General features: G+C 47.9%; 1 protein-coding gene across 1 annotated transcript; it reads left to right on the top strand.

Moving 5' to 3' along the window:
* Positions 1–4,240: 4,240 nt before the first annotated feature.
* On the top strand, positions 4,241–16,184 carry cdk15 (cyclin-dependent kinase 15; the record flags this gene model as incomplete). Its single annotated transcript, XM_034216557.1, is given in 6 exon segments — positions 4,241–4,361; positions 7,447–7,540; positions 7,616–7,679; positions 7,884–7,932; positions 15,077–15,219; positions 15,666–16,184. Coding segments are annotated over 6 exon segments (572 nt in total), but the record flags the coding sequence as incomplete, so codon positions are not given.
* Between the last annotated feature and the right edge of the window lie 227 nt (positions 16,185–16,411).

The raw sequence follows: 16,411 nt of genomic DNA, 5'->3' as shown, positions 1-16,411 counted from the left end.
GAATACACACTTTATACACTGAATACACTGAATACACACTGAATACACACTGAATACACTGAATACACACTGAATATACACTGAATACACTGAATACACACTGAATACACACTGAATACACTGAATACACACTGAATATACACTGAATACACTGAATACACTGAATACACACTGAATACACACTGAATACACACTGAATACACACTGAATACACACTGAATACACACTGAATACACACTGAATACACACTGAATACACTCTGAATACACACTGAATACACTGAATACACTGAATACACACTGATACACACTGAATACACTGAATACACTGAATACACACTGAATACACTGAATACACTGAATACACACTGAATACACTGAATACACACTGAATACACTGAATACACACTGAATACACTGAATACACTGAATACACACTGAATACACTGAATACACTGAATACACACTGAATACACACTGAATACACTGAATACACACTGAATACACACTGAATACACTGAATACACACTGAATACACTGAATACACTGAATACACACTGAATACACACTGAATACACACTGAATACACACTGAATACACACTGAATACACTGAATACACACTGAATACACACTGAATACACTGAATACACACTGAATACACTGAATACACTGAAAGTTTCAGGAACAAAGATTTTCTCTCTTTTTGATCCATTTCTATAAAAACCTGAAAATGAGCCGATCAGATTTTGGGGACTTGATGATGTCATAACGATGTTTTGTCTTGTGTAACCATTAGCCAATCAGCAACCAAGGTAACCCCACCCCCCCCCCCTCATCACCTGAATCTCCTCTAGAGCTCCATTGAGTTCTTTGTAACCAGATGTCTCTCAGAGGGGCGTGGGGAGGGGCTCCTTGCTTTCATCTGAAGTCACAGACAGAGAATCAGCACTTTGGAAACAGGGCTGAAACAGAGGGATTATGGGTAATGCTGCAATGATCTGTTTGGTGTTCAGCCAATCAGAGACAGGCTCTGGATATATCTGAGACCTGGGATATATTGATGAAGAGGAGGAGGATGATGATGATAGGAGACCTTTGAAATGTAATTGTTCGTCTTGATGTCTCTTTTCTCTTGATGTCTCTTGATGTCTCTCTTGTCTCTTGATGTCTCTTGATGTCTCTCTCTTGTCTTGATGTCTCTTGATGTCTCTTGATGTCTCTCTGTCTCTTGATGTCTCTGTTGTCTTTGATGTCTCTCTTTGTCTTGATGTCTCTTGTTGTCTCTTGAGTCTCTGATGTCTCTCTCTTGTCTCTTGATGTCTCTTGATGTCTCTCTCTTGTCTCTTGATGTCTCTTGATGTCTCTTGATGTCTCTTGATGTCTCTCTTGTCTCTTGATGTCTCTTGTTGTCTCTTGATGTCTCTCTCTTGTCTCTTGATGTCTCTTGTTGTCTCTTGATGTCTCTTGTTGTCTCTTGATGTCTCTCTTGTCTCTTGATGTCTCTTGTTGTCTCTTGATGTCTCTCTTGTCTCTTGATGTCTCTCTTGTCTCTTGATGTCTCTTGATGTCTCTCTCTTGTCTCTTGATGTCTCTTGATGTCTCTCTCTTGATGTCTCTTGATGTCTCTCTCTCTTGTCTCTTGATGTCTCTCTCTTGTCTCTTGATGTCTCTCTCTTGTCTCTTGTTGTCTCTTGATGTCTCTTGTTGTCTCTTGATGTCTCTCTCTTGTCTCTTGATGTCTCTTGTTGTCTCTTGATGTCTCTCTTGTCTCTTGATGTCTCTTGATGTCTCTCTCTTGTCTCTTGATGTCTCTTGATGTCTCTCTCTCTTGTCTCTTGATGTCTCTCTCTTGTCTCTTGATGTCTCTCTCTTGTCTCTTGTTGTCTCTTGATGTCTCTCTCTTGTCTCTTGATGTCTCTTGTTGTCTCTTGATGTCTCTCTTGTCTCTTGATGTCTCTCTCTTGTCTCTTGATGTCTCTTGATGTCTCTCTCTTGTCTCTTGATGTCTCTTGATGTCTCTCTCTTGTCTCTTGATGTCTCTTGATGTCTCTCTCTTGATGTCTCTTGATGTCTCTCTCTCTTGTCTCTTGATGTCTCTCTCTTGTCTCTTGATGTCTCTCTTGTCTCTTGATGTCTCTCTCTTTTCTCTTGATGTCTCTCTCTTGTCTCTTGATGTCTCTTGATGTCTCTCTCTTGTCTCTTGATGTCTCTTGTTGTCTCTTGATGTCTCTTGATGTCTCTCTCTTGTCTCTTGATGTCTCTTGTTGTCTCTTGATGTCTCTTGATGTCTCTCTCTTGTCTCTTGATGTCTCTCTCTTGTCTCTTGTTGTCTCTTGATGTCTCTTGTTGTCTCTTGATGTCTCTCTCTTGTCTCTTGATGTCTCTTGTTGTCTCTTGATGTCTCTCTTGTCTCTTGATGTCTCTCTCTTGTCTCTTGATGTCTCTCTCTTGTCTCTTGATGTCTCTTGATGTCTCTCTCTTGTCTCTTGATGTCTCTTGATGTCTCTTGATGTCTCTCTCTCTTGTCTCTTGAATGTCTCTCTCTCTGTAGGATGTCTCTCTCTCTTGTCTCTTGATGTCTCTCTGTCTCTTGTGTCTCTTTGATGTCTCTCTTGTCTCTTGAGTTGTCTCTTGTCTCTATGTCTCTTGATGTCTCTCGCTCTTGTCTCTGATCTCTCTTCTCTTGATGTCTCTTTGTCTCTTGATGTCTCTCTTTGCTCTTGATGTCTCTTGATGTCTCTCTCTTGTCTCTTGATGTCTCTTGATGTCTCTTGTTGTCTCTTGATGTCTCTTGTTGTCTCTTGATGTCTCTTCTTGTCTCTTGATGTCTCTTGATGTCTCTTGTTGTCTCTTGATGTCTCTTGTTGTCTCTTGATGTCTCTCTCTTGTCTCTTGATGTCTCTCTTGTCTCTTGATGTCTCTTGATGTCTCTCTCTTGTCTCTTGATGTCTCTCTCTTGTCTCTTGATGTCTCTCTTGTCTCTTGATGTCTCTCTCTTGTCTCTTGATGTCTCTTGATGTCTCTCTCTTGTCTCTTGATGTCTCTTGATGTCTCTTGTTGTCTCTTGATGTCTCTTGTTGTCTCTTGATGTCTCTCTCTTGTCTCTTGATGTCTCTCTTGTCTCTTGATGTCTCTCTCTTGTCTCTTGATGTCTCTTGATGTCTCTCTCTTGTCTCTTGATGTCTCTTGATGTCTCTCTCTTGTCTATTGATGTCTCTTGATGTCTCTCTCTTGTCTCTTGATGTCTCTTGATGTCTCTCTCTTGTCTCTTGATGTCTCTTGATGTCTCTCTCTCTTGTCTCTTGTCTCTTCTCTTGTCTCTTCTTGATGTCTCTCTTTTCTCTTGATGTCTTCTCTTGTCTCTTGATGTCTCTTGATGTCTCTCTCTTGTCTCTTGATGTCTCTTGATGTCTCTCTTGATGTCTCTTGATGTCTCTCTCTTGATGTCTCTTGATGTCTCTCTCTTGTCTCTTGATGTCTCTTGATGTCTCTCTCTTTTCTCTTGATGTCTCTTGATGTCTCTCTCTTGTCTCTTGATGTCTCTTGATGTCTCTCTCTTGTCTCTTGATGTCTCTTGATGTCTCTCTCTTGTCTCTTGATGTCTCTCTTGTCTCTTGATGTCTCTTGATGTCTCTTGATGTCTCTTGTCTTTCTCTTGTCTCTTGATGTCTCTTGTCTTTCTCTTGTCTCTTGATGTCTCTTGTCTCTCAGGCTGTCCTCTGATCTTGTCTCTTGATGTCTCTCTTGTCTCTTGATGTCTCTCTTGTCTCTTGATGTCTCTTGATGTCTCTCAGTCTGTCCTCTGATCTTGTCTCTTGATGTCTCTTGATGTCTCTCTTGTCTCTTGATGTCTCTTGATGTCTCTTGATGTCTCTCTTGTCTCTTGATGTCTCTCTTGTCTCTTGATGTCTCTCTTGTCTCTTGATGTCTCTCAGTCTGTCCTCTGATCTTGTCTCTTGGTGTCTCTTGATGTCTCTCTTGTCTCTTGATGTCTCTTGATGTCTCTCAGTCTGTCCTCTGATCTTGTCTCTTGATGTCTCTCTTGTCTCTTGATGTCTCTTTCTTGTCTCTCTTGTCTCTTGATGTCTCTTGTCTCTCAGTCTGTCCTCTGATCTTGTCTCTTGATGTCTCTCTTGTCTCTTGATGTCTCTTGTCTCTCAGTCTGTCCTCTGATCTTGTCTCTTGATGTCTCTCTTGTCTCTCTTGTCTCTTGATGTCTCTCTTGTCTCTTGTCTCTCAGGTCTGGCCCGCTCTCAGTCTGTCCCCAGTCTGGTTCTGTCCTCTCAGGTTGTGACTCTGTGGTATCGCCCCCCCGACGTCCTGCTGGGGAACACAGAGTACTGCAGCAGCCTGGACGTCTGGTACATATTACTGACCCTGGCAGAGACCCTCCCCGGTCCCCATCACACACTGACCCTGATAGAGACCCTCCCCGGTCCCCGTCACACACTGACCCTGCTAGAGACCCTCCCCGGTCCCCATCACACACTGACCCTGCTAGAGACCCTCCCCGGTCCCCATCACACACTGACCCTGATAGAGACCCTCCCCGGTCCCCATCACACACTGACCCTGATAGAGACCCTCCCCGGTCCCCATCACACACTGACCCTGATAGAGACCCTCCCCGATCCCCATCACACACTGACCCTGATAGAGACCCTCCCCGGTCCCCATCACACACTGACCCTGCTAGAGACCCTCCCCGGTCCCCATCACACACTGACCCTGATAGAGACCCTCCCCGGTCCCCATCACACACTGACCCTGATAGAGACCCTCCCCGGTCCCCATCACACACTGACCCTGATAGAGACCCTCCCCGATCCCCATCACACACTGACCCTGCTAGAGACCCTCCCCGGTCCCCATCACACACTGACCCTGATAGAGACCCTCCCCGATCCCCATCACACACTGACCCTGATAGAGACCCTCCCCGGTCCCCATCACACACTGACCCTGCTAGAGACCCTCCCCGATCCCCATCACACACTGACCCTGATAGAGACCCTCCCCGGTCCCCATCACACACTGACCCTGCTAGAGACCCTCCCCGGTCCCCATCACACACTGACCCTGATAGAGACCCTCCCCGGTCCCCATCACACATGACCCTGATAGAGACCCTCCCGGTCCCATCACAACACTGACCCTGCTAGAGACCCTCCCCGGTCCCCATCACACACTGACCCTGCTAGAGACCCTCCCCGGTCCCATCACACACTGACCCTGATAGAGACCCTCCCCGATCCCCATCACACACTGACCCTGATAGAGACCCTCCCGGTCCCCATCACACAACTGACCCTGATAGAGACCCTCCCGGTCCCCATCACACACTGACCCTGATAGAGACCCTCCCCGGTCCCCATCACACACTGACCTGATAGAGACCCTCCCCGGTCCCCATCACACACTGACCCTGATAGAGACCCCCCGGTCCCATCACACACTGACCCTGATAGAGACCCTCCCCGGTCCCCATCACACACTGACCCTGCTAGAGACCCTCCCCGGTCCCATCACACACTGACCTGATAGAGACCCTCCCCGGTCCCATCACACACTGACCCTGCTAGAGACCCTCCCCGGTCCCCATCACACACTGACCCTGATAGAGACCCTCCCCGATCCCCATCACACACTGACCCTGATAGAGACCCTCCCCGATCCCCATCACACACTGACCCTGATAGAGACCCTCCCCGGTCCCCATCACACACTGACCCTGATAGAGACCCTCCCCGGTCCCCATCACACACTGACCCTGATAGAGACCCTCCCCGGTCCCCATCACACACTGACCCTGCTAGAGACCCTCCCCGGTCCCCATCACACCACTGACCCTGATAGAGACCCTCCCCGGTCCCCATCACACACTGACCCTGATAGAGACCCTCCCCGGTCCCCATCACACACTGACCCTGCTAGAGACCCCCCCCCCGGTCCCCATCACACACTGACCCTGATAGAGACCCTCCCCGGTCCCCATCACACACCTGACCCTGATAGAGACCCTCCCCGGTCCCCATCACACACTGACCCTGATAGAGACCCCTCCCCGGTCCCCATCACACACTGACCCTGATAGAGACCCTCCCCGGTCCCCATCACACACTGACCCTGATAGAGACCCTCCCCGGTCCCCATCACACACTGACCCTGCTAGAGACCCTCCCCGGTCCCCATCACACACTGACCCTGATAGAGACCCTCCCCGGTCCCCATCACACACTGACCCTGATAGAGACCCTCCCCGGTCCCCATCACACAGCTGACCCTGATAGAGACCCTCCCCGGTCCCCATCACACACTGACCCTGATAGAGACCCTCCCCGGTCCCCATCACACACTGACCCTGATAGAGACCTCCGGTCCCCATCACACAACTGACCCTGATAGAGACCCTCCCCGGTCCCCATCACACCACTGACCCTGATAGAGACCCTCCCCGGTCCCCATCACACCACTGACCCTGATAGAGACCCTCCCCGGTTCCCCATCACACACTGACCCTGCTAGAGACCCTCCCCGGTCCCCATCACACACTGACCCTGATAGAGACCCTCCCCGAGCCCCATCACACACTGACCCTGATAGAGACCCTCCCCGGTCCCCATCACACACTGACCCTGATAGAGACCCTCCCCGGTCCCCATCACACACTGACCCTGATAGGACCTCCCCCGGTCCCCATCACACACTGAACCCTGATAGAGACCTCCCCGGTCCCCATCACACACTGACCTGATAGACGACCTCCCCGGTCCCCATCACACACTGACCCTGATAGAGACCCTCCCCGGTCCCCATCACACACCTGACCCTTGATAGAGACCCTCCCCGGGTCCCCATCACACACTGACCCTGCTAGAGACCCTCCCCGGTCCCCATCACACACTGACCCTGATAGAGACCCTCCCCTGGTCCCCATCACACACTGACCCTGATAGAGACCCTCCCCGGTCCCCATCACACACTGACCCTGATAGAGACCCTCCCCGGTCCCCATCACACACTGACCCTGATAGAGACCTCCCCGGTCCCCATCACACACTGACCCTGATAGAGACCCTCCCCGGTCCCCATCACACACTGACCCTGATAGAGACCCTCCCCGGTCCCCATCACACACTGACCCTGATAGAGACCCTCCCCGGTCCCCATCACACACTGACCCTGATAGAGACCCTCCCCGGTCTCTCCATAGAGGCTGAATCCTCATGTTCATCACAGAGCTATCATCTGCCTCAAACAGTCCTGATGCTCTTCTATCACACATGCTGTCATGTTCACAGCTGCAGTTGATACCTTTGATCTCATGCTACTCTCATGCTGGAGGAGGACACTCAGTGTCTTCTCAACAGAAACATGTTGTTGTTGTTGTTGTTGTTGTTGTTTCCTGTGATGGAGAGGCTTCTAAACCCAGCTGTGTTCTCTCAGGAGTGCAGGGTGTATCTTTGTGGAGATGCTGCAGGGTGCGCCAGCATTCCCCGGAGCCTCAGACCAGAGCGCTCAGCTGCAGCACATCTGGACGGTACAATAACAATATGTATTAACTTATTGTTTGTATTGTTGTTATTGTTGTTGTTATTGATGCTTCACCCTGCAGGTGCTGGGCGTCCCGTCTGAGCTCAGCTGGCCTGGAGTCACTCAGCTGCCGCACTTTCACCCAGGTGCGCAGCTCTCTGATGTTGTTTGTTTGCTTGTTTATGTATTTAAGGGACACATTGACCCTCAGTGTTAGCCAGCAGGCAAGATGTACCACAACAACACTAGAGAGTACAGCAGACAACATCAGTACAACAATAAATACATATTATAATATATACATCTATACATCTAAGATGTCTGTAGATGTGTTTGTTTTGTCTCCTCAGAGCGGCTCCTTCCCTCTCGGCCCAAGAAGCTTCACAACGTTTGGAAACGGTTCGGAAATACAAACATTTAAGAAGTGCAGATGAACTCAAACATATAACCAGTGTGTTAGCAGTTAGCATGTTAGCATGCTGTAGTCTGATAAACAGTGTGTTAGCAGTTAGCATGTTAGCATGCTGTAGTCTGATAAACAGTGTGTTAGCAGTTAGCATGTTAGCATGCTGTAGTCTGATAAACAGTGTGTTAGCAGTTAGCATGTTAGCATGCTGTAGTCTAATAAAACAGTGTGTTAGCAGTTAGCATGTTAGCATGCTGTAGTCTGATAAACAGTGTGTTAGCAGTTAGCATGTTAGCATGCTGTAGTCTGATACCCTGGGTGTTTCTCAATGTCGAGTAAGGATGCTCCAGAGCCACTATTTCAAGCATACTACGTCATCGAGTGCCGCGGAGGACTGTTCCAATCTCCAGCATACTTGGAAATGTACCGAGCCCGGCGTACTTCGTTTGGAGACATTTCGAGGCTGCACATGCGTAGACTCCGCGGTCTTAAAATCCCCACACGGATGGGGGTTATTCCCTCTCTTTATTCAAGAGCGGGGTCTTTGAATTTGAGAGCATACTTTATTGATTTCACGTGCAGAATATGTATTTATTTCCTCGCACTCAAATAGTGCCTGCTTGTCAGAGATGGGTTCGTTACTAAAAAAAAGTAATATATTACTTTAAAAAAAGTAATATATTACACTACTTTGTTACTCTCTACATAAAGTAACTCGCAGGCCCGGCCCTCCCTACGGGCAGACCCGGCCCTCCCTACGGGCAGACGCGGCCCTCCCTGCGGGCAGACCACGCAGACTGCTTAAGTTTCATGCTCTCTCTGGTTCAGTCGTCACAGACTGATCCAGATCCTGATCTGACCGTGGCTGTCCCTCTGCCTCCTGATATCTGTATGTTGCGCAGTGTATCTCTGAACGATTAGACCCTCCAGATAAACGCGATTCTGCGATCGCAGAATTTACCGCATAATCAGCAAAATGGCGCAGATTTTTAAAAGGCCGCATAATCCCCGCATTTTTCCACAAAGTTGAGAAAAAAAAAAGTTAACTCGTCTTGACGTGAAGTGATGATGATGATGATGATGACGGGACGTCATCAGCTCGCGCATCACAGAAGGTAAACAACACCGTAGAGTGAACGTGTGGAGCTCACACGAGAGAGAAAACACCAAGATGAAACAATTTAATCTAATTTACCGACGAACATTTCTGCTAAAGACCGGGCAGAGCAGTACCCCGATGTCTCGCACGACAGTGGGGGGGAAACTATTCTGCACCCCGTGCAACTGTGTGTTGGAGCATAAGAGAACATCGACGGTGACGACCCACTTTGATTCATTCAAACATTCGAACATGCTTTCTGCTGCTGCCGACAAGAAAGCCAAACAACTCCCGTTCACCGAGGCATCGACCTCCAAAACCCTTTGAGGGCTACAAGGAACGAGGTGAGAAGCCTACAAGATTGAAGCTGGTCAGATAACGAGTAAATGAAATGAAATGAAAACAGAATGAGGCGGAGAAGTGTGTGTGTGTGTGTGTGTGTGTGTGTGTGTGTGTGTGTGTGTGTGTGTGTGTGTGTGTGTGTGTGTGCGCATGTGTGTGTGTGTGTGTGTGTGTGCGTGAGAGATAGAGAGAGAGAGAGAGAGTGTGATTAAAATAGCCCAATTGCTTTTACAATAAATAAACATTGAATGTGTTTAATTGCATAGTAAAGGGTTTTAACGTTAGCGGCAGGTTGTGTGTGAGAGAGAATAAATAAATAAGACATCCCAATATTTATTTTAGCATATTTCACAACTTCCCGCAATTTCACCGCATAAAATCACGTAAAACGCATGTTTGATCTCATAATCAAGGATTTTAGCCCACGTTTTTCTGGAGGGTCTAAACGATGGTGAGTCCTCTGTGCACATGGGCAACATGTCCTCTACTATGAAGGATGCTACAAGCCTGTCCATCTCTGCTTTAGTTACCGGTCCTCCACATTCTAATTTGTGCTGCTTCGGAGTCGGCGGCGGCGCACTCACAACATCCTCCCTCTGGGTCCGGGGGTCCTTAGCTATTAGCTTCACCTTAGCATGTGTTATTTGCAGGTGCTTGTTGAGGTGTGGTGTTCCAGCAGTGGATAACAGCTGCTGGCCTGGACACAGTTTGCACCTCACCGTCACATTCCTTTCCTTTCTTCGGACCAACTCAAAATAATGGGCATACCTCCACCCAGGGCCGGCCCTAGACCTTTGGGGGCCCTAAGCGAGCTCTGGCTTGGGGGCCCCCCACACTGAAGCGCGTTCTCACTTCACACAACACAGAACCAACTTTTGGCTTATGATGTTAGCAGAAGCACACATTGTATAAATAAGCATGGAAACACCGTGGACCTAACCTCCTCTAGCGGGGTCCTCACCTCCTCTAGCGGGGTCCTCACCTCCTTTAAGGGGGTCCTCACCTCCTCTAAGGGGGTCCTCACCTCCTCTAAGGGGCTCCTCACCTCCTCTAGGGTGGTCCTCACCTCCTCTAAGGGGGTCCTCACCTCCCCCGGGATTTTTTTCTAAATATTGAAGTTGAAAGCATCAATCTGGTGCACTTTGAGAGCAACATGAAGAGATCTATGGATACCTCTCTCAACACCCAGATGGAACAGAACTGTAAACAGATTTTTCTTTATGGATATTTTACAAATCACTTAAACTGTATTCTTGTTTTGTCATATAGTATTTCATAACTGTTTTTCATGTATTCTCTCTGGCTGTCCATCTCATAATGTTCACATAGAAACTAGCTGTCAATACGAATATCATTCAGAATAATTATAATTTCATGCAAAAATCTGTCACAAAAAGAGGTTGCACATTTAAATGCAGGTGTTGTTATGGCAACGTCAGTGACCACAAAGCCACATTTACTGCTGCAAATACGTTCAAACATGCTGTCGACACTAAAGCAGTGGCATGCCACCATTGGTTGATGCTTAGCTAAGCTAACTATGAAACACTTTAACTGACAGGACTCAGGATCAACTGTGTACTGTAACGCTACGTCCACACAGCAGCTTTTCAAAAATCTTGAAAATCTTGGAGCTGGGCGTGTCTGAAAGCTTGGGGATTTTTTGCGAGCAACGCGACCAACAACCAATCACATGAATCTCCCGCCCCATACACATACAAAGCAAAAAACCCCGGGGATTTTAGCGAGCAATATATATAAATATAAACTCCCCAAACAGGCGAAAACCTACCAGTTTCACCCACTGTCTCTGCCACCTCCCTCCATGCCTGGTTCCTCCGGTTTGTATCCCGGTAATAGTCTGGTCGTAAAGAACCGGGTGATTTGCTACCGTAATTTCTCGTTTGGAATATGAGGAAATGAACTGCGGTCTGGCTCTCCCTGCTTTGAATAAGTAACGAAGTAACGCGTGTCGGGGCAATGTTAGTAACTGTACTGTGATTACTGAATTATAAAAGTTACACTACTCCGTTACGACACAAGTTATTATTACAGGAACGCGTTACTCCCAACTCGCTGCTTGCACTCAGATATATTGCTGCTTACAGATTTCCTGTGTTCCAGCTTAAAACCTTCTCCTCGCACTCAGGCTGTTTCTGCGCTTGTGAAATGTCTGCTCTCAGATTTCTTCCGTGCGCGCTCGGATCTTTTGTGCAACAACCCTGTCACAATCCCTCAACCAATAGGAGGCCAGGTGTCCTTGCGGGTGCGTTCGATTTACTTATGGTTTATAAACTCCCGCCCTCCACGGCTTTATAACATCACATGTACTTCACTTGTTTGATTTACAACTTTTGGGGTGAGGGGGGGGTAGGGTGTCCAGATGTCCCGCTTTGCGCGGGACTGCACAGCATTTTCACGACTTTTGGTGCGTCCCGCAAATTGAGACGATGTCCCGCATATTTCATTTTGATTGGCTAAAACGCTTTTCTTAAAATCAGATTCACTGGCTGTTGAGAAAGCAGGGAAGGCTATCATCACGAGGCTGTGTTTGCTGTCAATCAAACTGTAACACACGGCGGGTGCTGGTCAAGTGTTAACCAATGAGAGTAACTCACTCACACACCCCCCCCCCCCCCGCGGCCCCACCAAACAACAACAACGAACGCAGGCGACGCAGCAGGTTATGGAAAATGGAGGAAACTGAAACTACAGCTAAGAAGACACAGAGAATGCGATTCTCACAAAACGTGTCGCTCAAAAAGAGACATCCCACTCTATGGAGACATTCCTACTCAAACCAAAACATGATGGCCACTCAGACAAGGTAACAGCAGCAGAAATAACCAGTGTTTACCATACAGTGCAACACTCCCAATCATACCGGTCAAATGACAAGGTTGGGTGCTGTTGAGAGGGTGTCCCACATTGTCCCACACAACCATACTCCTTGTCCCACATTTGGTTTGTTGGGATCTGGTCACCCTAGGGGGGGGGGGGGGGGGAGCACAGTTAGTATATATTTATAAAACGGACAAGTCAAATCAAGCAATCTGATGTAGAGGCAACAGAAACTGCCCTCCTTGCTGTCACTGAGGAACTGCACACTGCTAAAGCAGCCTCCCGCTCCTCTGTCATCATCCTGTTGGACCTGTCTGCTGCATTCGACACGGTGAATCATCAGATCCTCCTTCACACTCTCCAAGCACTTGGAGTTTCAGGCTCTGCACTTTCCCTCCTCACCTCATATCTGAAAGACCGCACCTACAGGGTTACTTGGAGAGGGTCGGAGTCCGACCCTTGTCAATTAACTACAGGGGTCCCTCAGGGCTCTGTTCTTGGTCCCCTCCTCTTCTCCCTGTACACAAACTCGCTCGGATCAGTCATTAGCCCGCATGGTTTTTCTTACCACTGCTACGCTGACGACCCCCAACTAATTCTGTCCTTTCCCCGCTCAGAGACCCAGGTCGTCGCACGCATCTCTGCTTGTCTAGCTGACATCTCTCAGTGGATGTCTGCTCACCACCTCAAGCTCAACCTTGACAAGACTGAACTGCTTTTCCTTCCGGGAAAAGATTGTCCCACTCTTGACCTGACAATCAACATCGGCACCTCAGTTGTTTCCCCGACTCAGACTGCAAGGAATCTGGGTGTGACCCTAGATAACAACCTGTCCTTCACTGCAAACATCGCTGCTACAACCCGTTGCTGCAGATACACGCTTTACAACATCAGGAGGATGCGTCCCCAGCTGACTCAGAAAGCGACTCAGGTTCTGGTCCAGGCTCTCGTCATCTCACGCCTAGACTACTGCAACTCCCTCCTGGCTGGTCTACCTGCATGTGCCATCCGACCTCTGCAGCTCATCCAGAATGCAGCGGCTCGCCTGGTCTTCAACCTTCCTAAATGTCTCCCACACCACTCCGCTCCTCCGCTCCCTCCACTGGCTTCCGGTAACTGCTAGAATCCACTTCAAGACACTGGTACTTGCTTACCATGCTGCGAATGGATCTGGCCCTTCCTACATCCAGGACATGGTTAAACTGTATACCCCAGCACGTGCACTACGCTCTGCATCAACCAAACGACTCGCTGCGCCCTCAATGCGAGGGGGGCCCAAGTTCCCATCAGCAGAAACACGTGAGTTTGCTATCCTGGCTCCAAGATGGTGGAATAAGCTCCCCATTGACATCAGGACGGCAGATAGCTTACACACCTTCCAGACTGAAAACTCATCTCTTTCGACTCCACTTCGAGCGATAGAACTATTAACAAAGCACTTATATATTAATAAAGGACTGGCTTATCTAAAGCCAGTTGAGTAGCACTTGAAATGTTTGGCTCTATGAAACCTGATGTACTTTATGATTCTGTTTTCTTCAAGGTTGTGTCTTCCTGGTCGAACGCACTTATTGTAAGTCGCTTTGGATAAAAGCGTCAGCTAAATGTGATGTGATGATGTTGCTTAGCCGTGATATAATGAGCGTATATCCCGGGTATAATTGTAGTTACTTTTCACGAGTCAGTATTCCTCCGCGTCTGAGAAAAGCTACAACCGTACAACTGTTACATTACGTCCGTCACGAAACTAACTAACTAACTAACAAAGCTTGAGATGGAAACATTTACGGTTAACTTCGACCTCCGGGTGGCCTCACTATGGAGGAGTGGATTGAGAAGTGCCTAGCTCCAGAAAAAAAAGCACCTAAACGACGACAATGCTGTCTGTCTAATATGTTCTCTAGCTGTTATTCTTGTTGCAACCACCTCGCACTATGTTTTGTGCAGAAGACAACAGAGGGACTATTTTATTTTATTCCCGGGCCGATTTGTATTCCCAGTCTGCCACTGAACGTAGCTATTATGTAAGGTGCTAATTTGTAAATCAAACAAGTGAAGTACATGTTATGTTATAAAGCCGTGGAGGGCGGGAGTTTATAAACCAAAGAGTAACCGCCCTTACGGGACGCTGTAATAAGTGAAGCGAACGCTCCCGCAAGGACAGGATTGTTGCACAAAAGTTCAGAGCGTGCAGAAACAGCCTGAGTGCGAGGAGAGGGTCTTAAGCTGGAACACAGGAAATCTGTAAGCAGCAATATATCTGAGTGCAAGCAGTTTGAGCAGAAGCAGATCTAAGTGCAAGCAGGAACTATTTGAGTGCGAGGACAGGGTTTGAGGGAAAGAAATATATAAAGCATGCTCTCAAATTGAAAGACCCCGCTCTTGAATAAAGATAGAATAACCCACACACACGGACCAAGGCGGGGCCTCTCATGTGACGCACACCTGCACACCTGCTCGCCTGTTCCACTCTTTGTTTTCCGAATGCCAGGAAGGATTCTTGCCTCGCTTCTGAAGCAAGATGCTCGGAAGACATGTGCTACCAAGCAAGCGTACTCGCCATTGAGAAACACCCCCTGTGTGTTAGGATGTTAGCATGTTAGCTCTCTCCCAGGCTGCAGTCTAATACCCTGTGTGTTAGCATGTTAGCAGTTAGCGTGTTAGCTCTCCCCAGGCTGCAGTCTGATACCCTGTGTGTTAGCATGTTAGCAGTTAGCGTGTTAGCTCTCCCCAGGCTGCAGTCTGATACCCTGTGTGTTAGCATGTTAGCAGTTAGCGTGTTAGCTCTCCCCAGGCTGCAGTCTGATACCCTGTGTGTTAGCATGTTAGCAGTTAGCATGTTAGCTCTCCTCCAGGCTCCAGCAGCTCCCTGGGAAGACGGAGGATCTCCTGTCTCAGATGCTGAAGCTCCGCCCCTCAGAGAGGATATCTGCTCAGGAAGCTCTGAAGCATCACTACTTCCACACGCTGCCACCTCCCATCATGCACCTGGGCGACAGTAAGAGCCTCCACCAGCTATGCTAACAGAGCTACATGCTAACAGAACAACATGCTAACAGAACAACATGCTAACAGAGCTACATGCTTACAGAGCTACATGCTAACAGAACAACATGCTAACAGAGCTACATGCTAACAGAGCTACATGCTTACAGAGCTACATGCTTACAGAGCTACATGATAACAGAGCTACATGCTAACAGAGCTACATGCTAACAGAGCTACACGCTAACAGAGATACACGATAACAGAGATACACGCTAACAGAGCTACATGCTAACATAGCTACATGCTAACAGAGATACATGCTAACAGAGCTACATGCTAACAGAGCTACATGCTAACAGAGCTACATGCTTACAGAGATACATGCTAACAGAGATACATGATAACAGAGCTACATGCTAACAAGCCATTGCTAACTTCTTCTTCTCTGATTTTCAGCTACGTCCATCTTTAAGGTTCCTGGAGTTCGTCTGGAGGCCGAAGTCAGAGCCGGGAGGAAACTCAGACCCTCAGTTTTGCACAGCGCCCCCTACTGGTGAACTAGAGTACTACTGGTGAACTAGAGTACTACTGGTGAACTAGAGTACTACAGTATACCTGAGGAGACAAGAAGAGGGGATATAACCCAAACATGGACAATTACCTGGGAAGACAATCGTAGGGGCGAATAAACCCTCAGTTTAGTGCTGAGCTGAGTCCTAAAGCTAAGCTAAGTGTTAACAGTTGTTAACAGAATCCAGGGTTTCCCACACATAGACTATACTTGGGCGTGTAAATTAATTAATTTTTCTTTTATTCGTTTGGCTGTCTACATGATGTGGTCTGCCGACATGGCCACTGTCATACAGATTATAAATCCTGGATTGGTCTCTGTGTGTCCCCCTAGACCAGTGTTTCTCAAACTTTTTCATACCAAGGACCACTTAACCAATAAAAAAACACTCGCGGACCACCTAACTCCACAAATATCCAAAAACACATCGTTTTTTACAAATCACCAGAAATGTTTACAAACAAGTGGCAACATGTGTGATGAAGATGTTTATCTGGGTTATATCATGCAATCGAAAGTGAAACTTAAGCTCGTTCCAGTGCGGAAAACTTAAATTAATTAAAAATGTGACATTTTACCAATATACTCACGGACCACTAGGGGGAGCTCACGGACCACCAGTGGTCCGCGG

This window comes from Gymnodraco acuticeps, unplaced genomic scaffold, assembly GCF_902827175.1.
Source record: "Gymnodraco acuticeps unplaced genomic scaffold, fGymAcu1.1, whole genome shotgun sequence".
NCBI lineage: Eukaryota > Metazoa > Chordata > Actinopteri > Perciformes > Bathydraconidae > Gymnodraco > Gymnodraco acuticeps.
This window is presented reverse-complemented; position numbering and strand designations above follow the sequence as displayed.